We start from the raw sequence: 15,688 nt of genomic DNA on the forward strand, positions 1-15,688 counted from the left end.
CAAAACTAAGCTAAGAGGGGTAACCAGGGAGCAGCTGGTGGCCTTTAAAAGATGACAGACCCTTGTTCCACACACTTTCCTCTGAACTTGGGGCTTCCTTCCTTCTTTAGTCTGGAGTGTCAAGTCAAGCAAAAGGGAGCAGAGGGAGCAAGGGCATCTCTCATGGAAGCAATGAGGAAAAGTCACCTACTCAGCATATAATGTGCACAGGATGCAGCTGTGGGCACCGACATAAGTGAACACTGAAACTCATTAAAACTAATTTCTAGTAGAGTTGGGTCTTGGTGCTGGCTGGTTCTTGAACAGCTAGTAAGTCTGGAGTACAGACTCACCCTCCATTTCATATAGAGACCACCCATAGTGAGAACCCTTGCTTGAGGAGCAGATCCCAGGTGTCTGACACAGCACAAAAGCCAACCAAAGCTTGGTCAGGGCAGCTCTAACACCTCTCTCTTGGGTGGGCTCTAGTATTTAAGAATGCAATGGATGGAGGCATTAACTGGGTGTCCTTCCTCTACCCAAGACCACTTTCACCAGGCCCGTACCAACTCCTTACTTCTGAGCCTGCTGCCTTTCCTTCAGACACACAAACGTTTGCCAGCAGCCTCACCTTTACTAAGACCTTGCTTGCAACTGTGGTTTAGCTAAAAGATTCTGTGCTCTGAAATGGGAGATGCCACACACCCATGTGTGTACCTGGCACTGGACAGGGTGGCTATGGCAGGAGGGTGCTGGGGTGTTTGGGAGCACAAGGGAGGGGGACTGGGGCCCACGCAAGTTCGTAAGCAGGGAGGTGGGACACAGCAGGGGCGGGGGAAAAGGGCTGTGCCCCCAAGGTATGTCCCTGCTGTATAAAAATGACTTCAGTTGGATCCAGAGTCAGGGGGAAAACAGCTTCCACCTCTGCTCCAGCCTCCAACAGCCTTGTCCAGGCAGGAGGACCCCGAGCAAAGGCAGGCCCTGAGGATGAAGGTCCAGGCATTGACATTTGCTGCGCTCCTCCTGGTGCTGCTCTGCTCAGCCCCAGCACTATCTGGGGCACTGAGGGGCCAGGCCAGCAACCCCAAGAGGCAGCCAGGAGCTAGGGGCCCTGGAGAAGATGCTTGGCCACCTGGAGATGGAGGGGACAAGCTGCCTGGGCATGGCTCAGAGGGGAGCCACCCCCCAGCCAGTGCGTGGAAAGCGATGGGAGAGGCACACCCCAGCTCCGGGTCCCCCAGCAAGATCATGGCCAAACCCCGGCTGGGCAGTGGAGATCAGGTCCCTGCCAGTAAGCCCTGGAGGGTCCCACTGCAGCCCTCCCGCAGCAGGATCCCGAGGCTGAGCCTCCACCTGAAGGACTACGGGAAGTTCAACAGTGACACGGTAAGCACAACCTGTCCTTGGCCAGCGAGTATGAGGGTCTGTGTGGGGGGTTTGAAGGGTGGCTGGGGGTGAGTGGAGGTACCAGTCAGGATCAGGCAGGACTGAGGGCAGCAGGAGCAGGTGCCAAGCATGCCATGACCCTACAAACATCAGGTACAAAGGTGCTTTCAGGCCATTCCTCATAAGCTGCATGTAAAGGTGCCAGTCACAATGTGGCCTCACAGCACAGTGGGTAGTGACATCCCTAAAGCCCCAGCTAGTACCTTGCAAGGCTTAGAGCAGAGCTGACGGCTGTGCATGCAGGTGGTGAGCAGAGCAGGAGAGGAGTGCAAGTCTGGCTGCAGCCTCAGAGCTGCAGAGACAGTCCTGCTCCAGTCCCAGCCCCTGCAATGTTCCCCAGCCCCCAAAGTCTCATGTTTACCCCCCCAGAAGCACTACCACAAAGCTCTCTGAGCTCTGCAATGGGGGCACTGTGCCCTGATGCCCCTTGCCGTGCTGATGGGCACAGCTCCTCGCAGCAATGCCCAAAGGGAGGCACAGACCTCCTCTGCCCATGGGAAACCTGCTCCGTGGGCTCAGCACAGCAAATAACCAACTGCTCTGTTATCAAACCCAAACCACCTTTTGGCGACACACAGGTAGACCTTACCTTAATCAAGAAGTGCTGTGTCATGCTGTGCCAGGTGCCACCCAGCTGGGGCAGGTGACACAGAAGCAAAAGAGCAGAGGCACTGGTGTATGTTTGTGGTGGCCACAAAGCTGCTGAGTGTGCTTTCTGCCAAAAGCAGTAATGAACTGCCCCTGGAACCACTTCCTCGGGCCCCAGCTTCTCCAGCTCCTTGCATGAAGCTGCTGCACTATAGCCTGGTGAGCTATTTGTCCTGCTACTGCAGGATTTACTGTATTATTTTACCATTTTAAATGAAAACCAAACACTCATCCCATTCTATCAAATAATCTTCTACAACTTTGCTTTTCTTTCTAATGGGAGCTTCTCTGCCCTGCCCTTCTGGGGGAAATGAAGAGGCTCTTCTGAGCTCTTCCCACTCCCAGGCATCACACTGCTGTCAGCTGGAGTGTGATGGAGCTGATAGACTCTGGCAATCACCGGGTTCCAGGACTGAGCAGTTCACATCACCCAAAACAACTGACTAACCAGCTGTGGGGCATGTGCACCCCCAAAGGAAACCTTCTGACTTTGCAAGAGGCTGCTTGTCAGGCAGCCCAAGCCTGCACAGAAAGTGTCTCTTTGAGCCTGTGAACAGCACAGGCTCCCTGGGGCCAGGGCTCTTGGCAGCATGAGCACAGCGATGACACAGCTGGGACTGGGAGGGGGTCCTTGTCTGGGTGCTGGGCACGGCTGGACACTGGCACTGCAGCCACCACTTTCCCTCTCTCTGCAGCACTCCTGCCATATCATTCAGTCCCGGCCCTGCCAGAAGCCCTCTGACTGTGGTGGCTGCCTGGGGCTCTACACCTGCAAGCTGCCTGCTGGCATCTGCAACCTGAAAGCCGTCTCCAGGCAGAGAGGTGAGTTGTAACCTCCTCAGCAACAGGCACCAGGGACACCAACACACAGCCAAGCGCAAGCACAGCTCTTTGGCTGCACCTCTCCAAGCCCAAATCTGGCTGCCCTGTGCAGGGCTGGATCTGGTCTCTTGACTGCACAGGGCTTTCTGTCTGCCCTGCTGGCACTGGCCACCACCTACTGCATGGTAGACGGGACAATTCCACAAATTTTTGTGAGGGCTGGGATTTGATGGGTACCTTGAGCTCTTGCAGGTTGGCAGCAGCCCATGCTGGAAAACCAAGGAGGGGTACAGGACTCCGGGTTTAGGTAGCAGCTTAGGAGTCAGCAAGTGCAGTCCTGTGAATCACAGGCCCTGCAGAGCTGCTTGTGTTGGTGTGTGAGAGCTGCTGAATTAGCCAGGAACTGTCAGGGAGCAGAGATCACAGCTTTTAATGTTTAACCAGTATCCTGGTCTGCATCCTTCTGCAAATCCATACTGCCCCCAGATTGGCCTCTTGCCTCAGCATGTTTGTCTTCACCCACATACATAACGTCATGGAACAGAAACTCATCCAAGGATACTAAACACAGAGACACCAGCTCTGCTGCAGGAAACCCCTGGTTGTGGGATGTACAGTAGGCAAGTTTAAGGTTTGGGGTATGTATAGTACAGTGTGTGTGTGTATATATAGTATATAGGGCATACCCAGCATATGTGTGCTCTGTTCACAGTCTTCTCTGGCCACCTGCTGTTGGCAGCCTCCACAGGAGGACACATGGGCCCATGGTCAGACCCAGCACAGATGGTCTTATGGTTTTTCTTTACAGGTGGGTTCCTCCAAAGCATCCAGAGCCCTTAAAGACACGCTGATCTCGGAGCAACACAGCTTGAAATAAAGCTGAAGAGGTTGTCCTGCAGCTGGAGATCAATACTTTCTGTCTGAGTTTCATTTTAAATCCTTAATGACACAGTTGTAAATGTTTCTTTCATTGCACTTCTCATGCTGCTGCTTTTTGAACCCCCCCTTAGATTTTGTACACTATGTAGGCTTGATTCCCACTTGCCTGAGAGCTGCCAGTAAAAGCACTGAGTGGTCACAGAGCGCTATGCTGGCAGAGCCCCCTTGGAGCCCCCAAATGAGGCAAAAGGGGCTTTTTCACAACCCTTTTTAATTTAAGGTATTAGGATATTGCAGTAAAAGCTGCCAGTATCTCAGCATGCTCACACGAAAGTTCAAGCTGAGCCAAGCACGGGGCATCCCTCCCAGTTCCTTACCACAGCTCCTGCCAAGGAAGGCCAAATCCCATGCTGTTGAAAACATCACTTGAGAAGGGAAATGTGGAGTCCCCAGGAGCAGGCTTGGCAGTGCAGGACTGTGTAGGAGACCTGCTTCTGAAGGCTGGAGCTGAGCCACAGATCAGCTTTATTTAGCATCTCACAGAGCTTTGCAGGCATCCTGGCCACCTTTGCATGTGTGATAGCATCCCAGCTTTGCAAAACCTCATTGTGCTATTAAAACATCTTTCAAAAAGAGAACCAAAGCACAGCATTTGATTCACCTTGAATCCCATTGCAATTCCCTTTGGTGGGCCACCACTGCCTCCTGTGACAAACTAGGCTTGAAGTAGTGCCAACTTTGCTCAGAACACCTGAGGGGCAGCCCCCACACTCTCCACCTGGTCACCCCTGCAGGAGCCTAAACTTGGGGAGGGGTGGGGGGTAAATGCTGCTGGCTTCTCTGAGCCCCTTTATTGCTGGTTCATCTGTCCCTGTGCAAAATTTGGGGGGCACAGAGCTGCAGATGCTGCTGACCTACCTCCTGCCCCATGTGGCACTACAGTTGTTTGGTATTTACAGTGCTCACCACAGAACCACAGAGAGGCTGAGGTGGTAAGGGACCTCTGGGGGTCACCTGGGCCGGGGGTCACCTGGGCCGGGGGTCACCTGGGCCATCTCCCTGCTGAAGCAGGGCCACCCAGAGCCATTTGCCCAGCCAGTTTGGTCCCCAGAGAGTGGCACATGTCACAGACAGAACGAGCCTCATTGCGCCGTGAGCCAGCAAAGTACCTCTCTCCCAGAGCTCACCCCTCTACCCACCCAGCTGCCCATGCCTGCCACCACCCATTACTGCCTACTTCTTCTGTCCTTGAGCACCACACAGGAAGAGGAGGCTGCTAGGAAACTCTGTAAATGCAGGCTTCAAAAGATTCACAGAGCAGCACTGGACCCACTGGTATGGTACAGAGCAGGGGTGAGCTCCTCTGAACCCTGCTGCTGGTCAACAAGGTCCTCTTACCTGGAAAAGCCCACTGACCACAGGGGCACGTGGACCACTTTCAAAACTTCTTGGAGCCCTGGACAGCCCAGCATAGCACAGCTGCCCACAGCAAAGGTATCTGCATGCAGCTTTCACCCTGCAACCCCCAGGCAGCAGGGAAAGAGACTGTCCTCCAAAGAGCAGAGGAGACTCAAGGATGCTCCAGATACTCGACTCTGCTCTCATAAGCAGTGGAAGTGTAACAGATTCCACACCAGCTGGAAAAAAGACCTCACACCACCTCAACTTCCATGAGCCTCCCACCTCTCCTCCCCACCAAAAACAACAGAGGTCAGGCAAGCAGGAGACCCTACCTCCTCCCAAACCAGGAGCACAGAAGGCAGCAGCAGGCACTCTGCTCTGCATGTTTCCTACTGTGCTTCCCAGCAGCAACACCCAAAATGGGAGAAGAGAGCCCATCTGACCTTCAGGAAGTGGGTCTCCAAGGCAAGATCCTGCAGGTGAGCTCCACCTTGGACTCTTCCTGCAAGCGGCCAGGAGAAGGAACGAGGCCACCCAGCCTCTGAGACTCACAGAGAAGCTGAGAGCTTGGCCAAGTCGAGAGTTCAGCTGCTAAATGTCCTCTCCGGCTCATGTTCAGTCCCAAGCGGGCTGGTGGGAAGACACAGCTCACCCCTTTGCCCCCAAACATGACGGATCCGCACGCCTTTTACACCACTCACTTTTAATTACACTGCATAAGGAAAGACCTCTCCTTGGGCCAAGACACCCTGGTACAGCCACTGAGGGAGCTGGCTGGCCCATCAAGTCCTCAGTAGGTTTAGTGGTTCCCCCTCACCCTTCTCCCTTGCTTGGAAGCTCCTCCTGGTCAGTCCACATCACCCCTGCAGCCCTCGGTGTCCTTGCTTTGCAGGGACCCACTTCCATACATCTCTCTTCTTCCCCTCCATGCCTGAGCTTTGGCTGCTCAGTCCCATGAAAGTCCCGCTTCGGCCTCCTGCAGCACCAGGCAGAGAGGAGACGGGGCAAGAGTCATTGGTTAATAATTGTTCTAACCTCAATATAAATAGAAAAATACAACAAAACCCAAAGAATTGACTAGCTAAGAGATCCAATCTGCTGGGATGCCTGCAACGTGCTAGTGCAGAGTTCAGAGAGAGTGCTTGGTCCAGTGCATGGTACTGTAGATATCCAGAAGCCTGTCCTGGCAGCCCCACAGCCATCCAACCTTCCTGCAGCACCACATGTCCGTGCGAGTGCGGCCCGGCCGTGGTCAGCTTGCCCAAGGCTGTTGGCTCCTGGGAGCAGGCTGAATGGGAATGTTTGATAAGTCTGATTTATTGCTGTTAAATGGTAAAGCTGTTCTCTTCTGTGGAACGAGGATGTGCTTCACTCCTACTTTTTGTGCAGGAATTTCATTTTGCTGCCTGAAGAGACAGAGAAAGGAAAATAGACTCCCCACAGTGACAGGCAAAACAAGTGTCATTCTTCACCACCTCCACCCTGTGCAGAGAACTGGCCCTGCTGCCAGCCCTGGGTCCTTGTCCACAGCCAACTGCTCTGCAAAGCTGGAAGCAGGTGCCTGCAGAGCTCTGCCCATCCCCTGGGAGCAGCACTACAGACTTGGACCCTGCAAACCCCCAGGCACGCCCACCAGAGCCCCTTTGCCCAGCAGTCCTGGAAGGGGAACACATGACTAAGCTCACCTGGCCAGAGCCTGTATGGAGGCCAGGCACTCCAGCCCCTCAGGCACTGCTGCTCCTAAGTGGCCAAGAATGGCCAGGGATGCCACCTGAACATATGATCAAACTCTCTTAGCCACAGTGTCCAATGAATCATCAAGGACTTCTGAACTCTGGCATCTGGAGCTCTTGTCTAGCTACTCTTACAGTGGAAAATAGATTCAATCTTAGAATACTCCTGGGTGATTCCCACTGCTGATTCCTAAGGGTGAAACCAAAGGCAATGAAGACTGTGTCACTTCCCCCACCAGGACATGCATCCGCCATCCCCAAGTCACTCATTGCTCCATTGCCACCTCAGACCCAGCTGTTTCCTTTAGAAGACACTGATCACTCATGGCTCAGAGCACTGCTCTGCAGGATGCCACACACAGTCACTAGGACAGCCCTGCCACCCTTGGGCAGCTTCTCTACTGCTCACCCTGAAGGCAGCAAGAAGCCCAACCCTCCTGAGAAGCCAGGGGTTTTGCTGGTTCCTTACCTAGGCCTTTCAGGAATCTATTGACTCCACTCTGCTCCCCACTGGGAAGTGTTTCCAGGTACTCCTGAGCCCGTACCTCAAACAGACCTGCAGAAAGAAAGAAGTCAACAACTTCTATTTTGCATCCCTATAAATCCAAGCAAGAATGCCCATCTGAAAGTGTGTTTACCCACACACTATTGCAAACAACAGGGAACAACTCACCCCACCTCCTCCACCAGCTGAGCCCAGATCTGGCACAGAAACTTTGGTCTGCCCCCTCCCTCCCCACTGCAAGGCTGACTGAGCTTCTGTTCCTCACTCAGGGAGAGACAAAAACTCTGTTCATTCTGCTACGAACACAGCTAAGTCCAGAGAGTGAGATCATCTGGGGAATTGTCATGCAGCATTTACCACACTGCAAAATCTCTTTTACTCAGCCACCTATTCAAGTTTCCCCTGCTTATTAGTGCTTGGGAGGAAGCTGTAAGCCAGCACTGAGCAGCAGCAGGGATAAGAAACTTCACCTGCCAGCAGGGTCCTTGGGACTGTGGGATAACAGCAGTGAAACAACAGAAGCAGCTCTGGGAAGGACATGAGCATCTATATCTTCTACAAGCCAAAAGAGCCATAACTGGCCCATTCTTCCTCTAGACACAGGAAGAGGACATGAGGGACTGCAAGAATAAACATCATTCCAGCAGTATACCCCTTGTGTGACAGTCCTGATGGGAATTCAATGTGGAACAGAAGAGGCACACACGTGGACGATACTGCAGGGATAAGGGTGACTATAACCCCAATCTCAACAAGAAATACCCAGATCAGGCACAAAGTGCCCCCGTTCTCCAGTAGCTGGTTCCCATGCACCGTGCACGTGTCTCACCACACTCCTGTGAGGCAATGTTCCCTGCTTTGTGATGATAAGGAAATGGAGACAAGGAATCCCCAAGGGACTTGTGAAGGTCATGTACGAGTGTCAGAACAAACCATCAGCCTGTGCTGGTGCTTCCCTACCACCTCCCTCCCGGTGTTCCTGCAGATACTGCAGCCTCCAGCCATGGTGCTGGGGGTGGAGCTGGTGGCCGATGGAGCATCTCCCGGCTCTTGCAGGAGCACAGCAGTTTCCACAGCAGCAGAGCCCAGTCCAAGCTGCTCACCTCTGACCCCCTGCTTCCGCAGCTCCCGCTCCTGAATGAAGCCCCCAAACATCTGTGTCTCCATGAAGACCTCCAGGAAGCGTCGGAGGCTCTTGGAAGAGACAGACTTGCGGAAAGCCTCACGCTGCAGGGTCCGCTCCTCTCGCTCCGTAGGGGTCAGGAAGAGGGAATAGTGGCCCACGATCTCCACAAAGAAACGGACAAAGGCCTCAGACACCACTTCATTCAAAGGGCTGGTCTCTAAGGAGAAAATAAAGAGGCAGTGGTGAGGATAGTGCTGTGAGAATTTGCTAGAAAAATCCCTGGGAAAAAATTCCCTGGCTTTTTTCAGACTCAACCTGAGCAGGAAAAGCTGCTCATGAGAGACAGCATTCTAGAAAGTGCTTGCCACAGAAGCAGACCAAATTGCTACTACTTTGAAAGTCAACAAGCTTTGTCTGGGTGCTCACACCTCCTTGGTGGGATGGGGGAGAGAATCAGAAGAGTAAAAGTGAGAAAACTCATGGGCCAAGATAAAGACAATTTAATGGGTAAAGCTAAAACTGCGTATATGAGCAAGGCAAAATAATTAATTTATTCACCAGTTCCCATGGGCAGGCAGGTTTTCAGCCATCCCCAGGGAAAGCAGGGCTCCGGCACACGTAATGGTGCCTTGGGAAGACAAAACGCCCTATCTCTGAATGTCCCCCCACTTCCTCCTTCTTCCCCCAGCTTTATATGCTAAGCATGACTCCATGAGCACCACTCCAGATGGAATGTCCCTTTGGAGTCAGCTGTCCTGGCTGTATCCCCTCCCAATTTCTTGTGCACCCCCAGCCCACTCACTGCCAGAAAAGGCTTTGACTCAGTGCAAGCTCTGCTCAGCAATAGCTAAAACATCCCTGAGTTATCAACCCTGTTTCCAACACAAATCCAAAACACAACCCTGTACTAGCTACTATGGAGAAAACTAACTCTATCCCAGCCAAATCCAGCACATTCTTCAGGCTCCTCTGCAACCAGGAGGTGCCCATAACTGCTCCCAAGAGAGCTGCCTCAGCCCAGTTGCCTGTGAGCCATATGGCCATCTCCGAGTCTGCAGCTCTGTGGGTGGACTGTCCCCCAGAGGAGCCTGCACTACTCACATGGCCAGCAGCAGAGAGAAGCCTATGGAACCGTCCCTGAAAGGAGTACAGGTGTACAGGTGTTCCCTGGAACTGTAAGGGAAGGACAGACAGAAGGGGAAGCTGGGAAGGGATAAGTACTGTTGCTCCTAACACAGAGAACTGCCCCCTGTGCAATGAAATATTTAACATAGCTTAACCAAAATCATGACCTACCTCTAATATTTGTGGTGTTAAATTTAACACACGCCTAGTTCTCCTCTAAGAAGCGACAGAAGAAAAAGGGGCAGGAAAAGATGTGGTTTTAAGCTGTAAGGCACTGTGCTTTACCCTGCTTGCCATTGACAGGGCCCTCCTCCTTGTCGCTCGCCAGCTCATTCCTCTGCTCCAAAATGTGTTCTAGGGCGGCCTGCAGCTTGCGGGGCAGGATGGAGTCCTCATCTTCCATCTGTAAGACAGAGCCACCTCCTCAGGGACTGGGGCTGGCACATAAACAGCTCCTACCCTGCCCCCAGCACGGCAGAGGGAGCACTAAAAATGAACCCTGAGGAGAGGGAGAAGGAGTAGTATGCTTGGCATGTTCCCAGCACCTCCCAGCGCAGTACTATCAAGAAGCACAAGAGGAAGGAGAAAGGGGGTATCTTTTCCTAAATATTCCCCTATTCTGGAGGAATTTCAGGTATCTGACCTGAGACACCCATCGCTGCACCATCTGCCTGTGAGCACTCACCCCACCACAAAGAGGACGTATCTGAACAATGCTGGTGTGTGGCCAGGGGAGCAGAGCCCCCTGCTCGTCTCTGCTCAGGCACTAATCATCATATGGAGGCATAACAAATTCCCAGAGAGCCAAGGAACTGCCAGTGACTGTGCACGAACTCCTACCAGCCCTGGCTGAGACAGCATGATTTAGCTTAAACCTCCAAAAGAGAGGTGCAAGGTAAAGCACATCCCTGCAGCTGAGGCAGCTGGCAAGCAAGAACTGTGACAAAAGAGTGGCCTTCACCCACATGCTGCTCTCTGCAGCAGGAGGAGCACTCATCCCATCCTACCCATGGGAGCTGAGGCACAGCAGACACTGATTCTGCCAGCACTGCTCAGTGATCTGCCAAGAAGCTCTGGGAAAAAATAGCTTCCTGGCCAGGAGTATATTTGCTCATTTGTACTCTTCCCCTTCCACCTCTCCTTCCCGCTCCTCCTCTCCACAACAAAGGGAAGTAAAAATCAGCAGGCAATCTCACCGCCAGAGCAACATACAGGCTGCCATGTACCAGCTTATGATCCATCCAGTGCAAGACCAGAGTGAGGAACCACAAGCTCCTTGGGCAGAAAGGATTTCAAGAAATCATCCAGGCTCCCTTCCCATGCCAGGCAGAGTATGTGATAGGAGATGGACTGACAGACACAGGCTGGAAGAGCCCATGCTGCTCCCCAGCAGACAGTGCTGAGCCAAGGCTTTCCAGCTGTGCCCTCCACCTTACAGGAGACACTTAAAGAACTACAGTGCTCAAGTGCCACTATTTCTCCTCTTTGAAAAAACCCTAGAGACAGAGATAATTCACAATGATTCAGTCCTCAACAGCTGTGGTTTGGGATGCTGATATTACATATATACACAGCAACCCCTCTAACACTGCCAACCACAAATCCTGCCTCGGTGGGATTTTTTCTCCCTGAGTGAGGAGAAAGCAATCCATCCAGAAGAGCAGGTCAGCAAACACAGATGGAGGTAAGGTATAATGGAAAAAGAGGAGAGAAGGTGAAGGATACGAAATAGCTCTGCTCACCTGTCTCAAAAACCGGTTATTTACCAGGTCAACAACAAGGACCTAAGAACAAAAGAGGAAGAATAAAAAGGGGAAGTAATTATTCCTGTCATCAAGAGTTTATCTTAATCTGTAACTGTTCTAGAGGAAATGCTTTAGCCCTGCCCCTGCTCCTCCTACCCACCACCACAGCTGGAGGAGGCACCCGGGGTGAGCCAGGAGCGGAGCCCTTGTTGCGGCTTTCTGATGACATTGCTGCAAACTGCAGAGCAGCTTGGACAGCAGGAGGCTGTGATCCAAACCCTGGCCCACCACTCTTTATCACCACATCAGATACTTCTTTATCTTTCCAGAACTTTATCTTTTCTCCTTGTGTGCTGCACTGCTGTCTCCTGGTTGTGCAGGGAGGGAAATGCCTCGCTGACTATGTTCAGCCTTGCTGTATTCACTCTTGTGCACCATAAATCCAATTCTTAATTATTTATTGCTTGCATTAGGTACCTGTGTTAACCAGAAGGGTAGCTATCCTGGCCAGTCTAGAGCAATCACAGTTCAAGCCTGGCAGACTTTGCACATAGCCCCTGGACAGCACTATGCAGAAACCAACAGAAGCTTTACTAAAGCCATCTCCTAACCACAGCAGCCCCACGGTGGGAGATCCCAGCCCCCCGCCTTCCCAAGCTGTGGACAAGGCAGAGCACAGACCTTTGCTTCCCCAGGGGACCGTCCACTTCCTCCCTCCCCCCATGCTCACAGCAGCCAGAGAACGAGAGCTCGGCTCCCTCCTGCTGCCAGCTGCCAAGGCAGGCTCTCCCAGCCTTTCTGGGGCAGAAAACAATTCAGCCCACTGGAAGCAACCAGTAAGGCCACAGTGTGGATGCATGGCTCACCTCCTCCACGGGCAGCTCCTTCAGGCGGGGCAGGGAGCTGGAGAGCAGGCCAATGAGGAAGGGAGTGGGCGAGCACACGATGTCGATCATGGAAGGCGGCAGCACAGGGATGTAGGTGTGCTGCCAGGTGAAGGGGTACAGTAGGGCCACCGTGGCGTGGCAACACTTGGAGAGTGTGCTGGAAGGTAAAACACAATCAAGGACATTGGCAGGTCAGTCAGGGAATGAGTGGTGCTTCCTAGAAATCAGGGCTCTTTCAACTGTTCCCTGATTGATCTCTCAAATTACTAGGGCCTTTCCCAGATTTCTGACCCCATTTTTCAGCTTCAAAAGCAATGACTTCCAAAAGATGATCTCAGCCCACACACATGTGACAAGAGATGGGTCCCACTGAATCAGAGACATGCTACTCCAGTGCCCTGATGCGAAATATCAGACAGACATGGCATCTTTTATGTCACTGCCTTTCCTTAGAGAAATGACTTTATTCTCCCACAGCATACCTCTGTGGCTGTTCCCATGGGAAAGCCACAGCTCTGAATGCACAGGGGCTACACTGCCCAGCACAGACAGCACACAGCTGTGGGGGGCAGAAGGCAGCTCCACCACCACCACAGCAACCATCTGCTGGGCTGCGCTGGCCCACTTACCTGCTGGCTGTACTCTTGGTCAGACCAGTGCAGCTGGACAACCTGCTGGGACCCCCTGACAAAGCACCTGAGCACCAAGGTCCTCAGGTGTTCCTGCAGGTCATTCTAGCCTTGGCCCACTCCTGCTCCTTGACTGGCTACCTGTGCAGCACATATGCCTTGCCTTTGGGCAACGCTTAGCAGGAGTAATGGCATGCCAAAGTATGCTTTTCTATTGGTCTCAATCATATTGCAGAGCATGATGGAAGGAGGAAGGCAGTGGTCTCCAGCCAAGGCTATCCAGGCACTCTGCAGCCTGTGGAACCTGCCAAGGCTACCCAGAACCCTGAGAGAGTGAAATCCCATGAGGGGAGCCCACAGCCAGCCCACGGCTCATGGCACTGCAGCCTTCCTTCTTGCCCCTTCAAATGCCACCAGCAGCCTGGCTGTGCCTTTGCTGACAAGAGGGACTGTCTGGAAACCCCATCAGCTCTCTGGCAGGAGACGGGCAAGGTCTCCAGTCAGACACAGCAGAGTTCACCACAGGGCACCAGTTACTCATCTCTTCTGGGTCTGTAAGCATTTTTATGCATCAAGAGAGGGAGAAGGCTTGCTGCTATAAATCCTGCATGCAATGTCACTTCGTTTTATTCACATCCAGGTCTGAACAGGCGGGAGGAGGGGAGGGAGACTGGTGCAGCCAGGAAGAGTCACGTTGATGAGGAAGGACGCCCAGCTGGCTTCTGTTAGACTCCATGGGAGAATTTACATCCAGCAACCTGGATCTGGCAGCTTATTGCTGACTTGAGAAGGAAAGGGTTTGATGGGTGTGGACTTGAGCTTGCTCTGACAAATGAAGCCTGTTTTCCCTCCCCACCTCACTCCAGCCAAGTTTGGTGGATGTGCATCCCTGTGGTGTATTGCTAAAGCACACTGAGCAGAGTGGTGCTCAGTTTAGCAGAACACAATTGTAGTTACCAGGACATCAGTGTGACAGTATGAAGTAATCAGGTAGCAAACATAAATAAACACATGACACTTTTTGGAGACAGGGAGATCCCAAGGGGGAGGCTGGAATCTGCTTAAAGTGAGAATTTTATCTAGGACTGCAACAGGTAGGGAACTGGCATCCGGGAAAGACAGCTGGGATGTGTGCACTGAGAAAGTCTCTTTGCAAAACAGAGACAGTTTCCTCTCCCTGCACTCCCAAAGGCTTGTTTTTTTGTTAAGGGGATTCTCTACAAAAACAGAGGAAGACCTTTCAAAGGCTGTGTCATAGACAGGTAGCTTTAAGCCTTTACATGGGGAAAAAAACCCTCTCAGTTCCCCATCCTTGTTTAGGAAGGTCTGAGAGTATTCCCCTCCCTTCTCTGCATTCATTCCTACAGGCTGCCTCTGTGTCACTGCTCTCAAGCTGTGCCTGCCCTCATCAGCAAGCCCTCATAAGCAAGCCCACGTGCAAGGTAGATGAATCTGAGAGAAGCAAAATGAAAATAATAAGAAAACACAGAGCTAGTAAGAAACAGAAACATTTACAAAAAACAAACACAAAAAACTCACCGAGAAAGAATGTGGGAATAATATCAGTGGCTGATTTTTGTTGTATCTTTCATACAAGCTCATCTTGAAAGAAACCACAACAAAAGTGAATGTGCTATCTTAGAAGTGCACTCCAAGTTAATGAGATCCCTTAAAAACCATCTCCTTCAAGGCTGCACTATTCATATACTAACACATTTCAGGTCATGTTAGCACATATAAAATCAGGGGTTTCTCTTCCCCTCTTTTACTGCAGAATGTATTTTCCACTCCTCAATTGCTGACTGATAATAGCTCCAGTAACAGCAGCAGCAGCACAGTGAAAGCTTTCATCACTTATGCACAGCAGTGTGGCATTACCACCACTCACCATTCCTCTTCTTTGAGGAGGGGTTGAATGTGGAAGTGTAAGAAGTTTTATCATTGTCACAAATCCTCAGTGTTGAAGGTGTATCCTTTTTATTCTGAATTTCCTTTCCTTTTTCCTAATTTTCCCAACTAAAAGTGGGAACTGACTTTATAGACAGCATTTGAAAACCAGTGGAAAACATCTCTGATTCCAGGTAGCTCCACAGAGGAACAGCGAGCAGCTGAAGTACATGGTTATTTATGGTATGGTGATGTATTATGGCATGCTGTCTCCTGCTATATTTATGGTGGGTTGTTCTTCCCTCAGCACAGCTCTCAAGTCCCAGTGAGTACACATGGTACGTGAGAGATTGAGTGGGAGGAAAGATGGCTGAGGTCCAGTTAGTGGAAGTCAAAGGCAGAGCTGTGTAAGTCTGAAATTGTACACACCAGGCAGTGGGAAGTAAAGATAACTTCCCCTTCCACCCTTCCATCTCTGAATGACTCATCGCCTCTAGGATGAGACCTAGTGATCTCTGCTCTGAAACACTTCTCACTGTGGAAGACATTTTCAGAGAACAATACTGATAGGGTTGAGGTCTGTGAGGCTCCTTTGAAGGCAGTTCAGAGATGGACACAGAGGAGGTAACACTGAGGTATCTCTTCCACACGTGATTCAGTCAGACTTGCTCTGCAGATAGTCTCAGGGAGCTGCAGGTTGCCAGGAGCCCAGGAGAACCTTGGTCTTCTGGAATGACTCAAGCCTAAGCTCTCTCTTTCTCTTGCATATGGCACTGCAACAAGCACTAAGAGACTGCTGATTCACACCATGGCTGCTGAGCCTTGCAAAAGAATCAGTGTGATAAATTCCTTTAATGCCACCTGTGTGACTGTGTG

The 15,688-nt window shown here is 51.8% G+C and overlaps 1 protein-coding gene across 1 annotated transcript in view; it reads right to left on the reverse strand.

Moving 5' to 3' along the window:
* Positions 1–5,858: 5,858 nt before the first annotated feature.
* DENND2A (DENN domain containing 2A) overlaps positions 5,859–15,688 on the reverse strand; it is a 57,642-nt gene continuing 47,812 nt past the window's right edge. Inside the window, exons 15-20 of the mRNA XM_051784023.1 lie at positions 12,276–12,453; positions 11,407–11,448; positions 9,950–10,067; positions 8,517–8,756; positions 7,378–7,464; positions 5,859–6,581 (exon numbers count right to left, since the gene is read on the reverse strand). Coding sequence (XP_051639983.1) covers positions 6,550–6,581; positions 7,378–7,464; positions 8,517–8,756; positions 9,950–10,067; positions 11,407–11,448; positions 12,276–12,453 — 697 coding nt within the window. The 3' untranslated portion in view covers positions 5,859–6,549. The remainder of the gene's footprint in view (positions 6,582–7,377; positions 7,465–8,516; positions 8,757–9,949; positions 10,068–11,406; positions 11,449–12,275; positions 12,454–15,688) is intronic.

This window comes from Manacus candei, unplaced genomic scaffold (genome assembly GCF_025592945.1).
Source record: "Manacus candei isolate 608988 ecotype Guabito, Panama unplaced genomic scaffold, ASM2559294v1 h1tg000018l, whole genome shotgun sequence".
NCBI lineage: Eukaryota > Metazoa > Chordata > Aves > Passeriformes > Pipridae > Manacus > Manacus candei.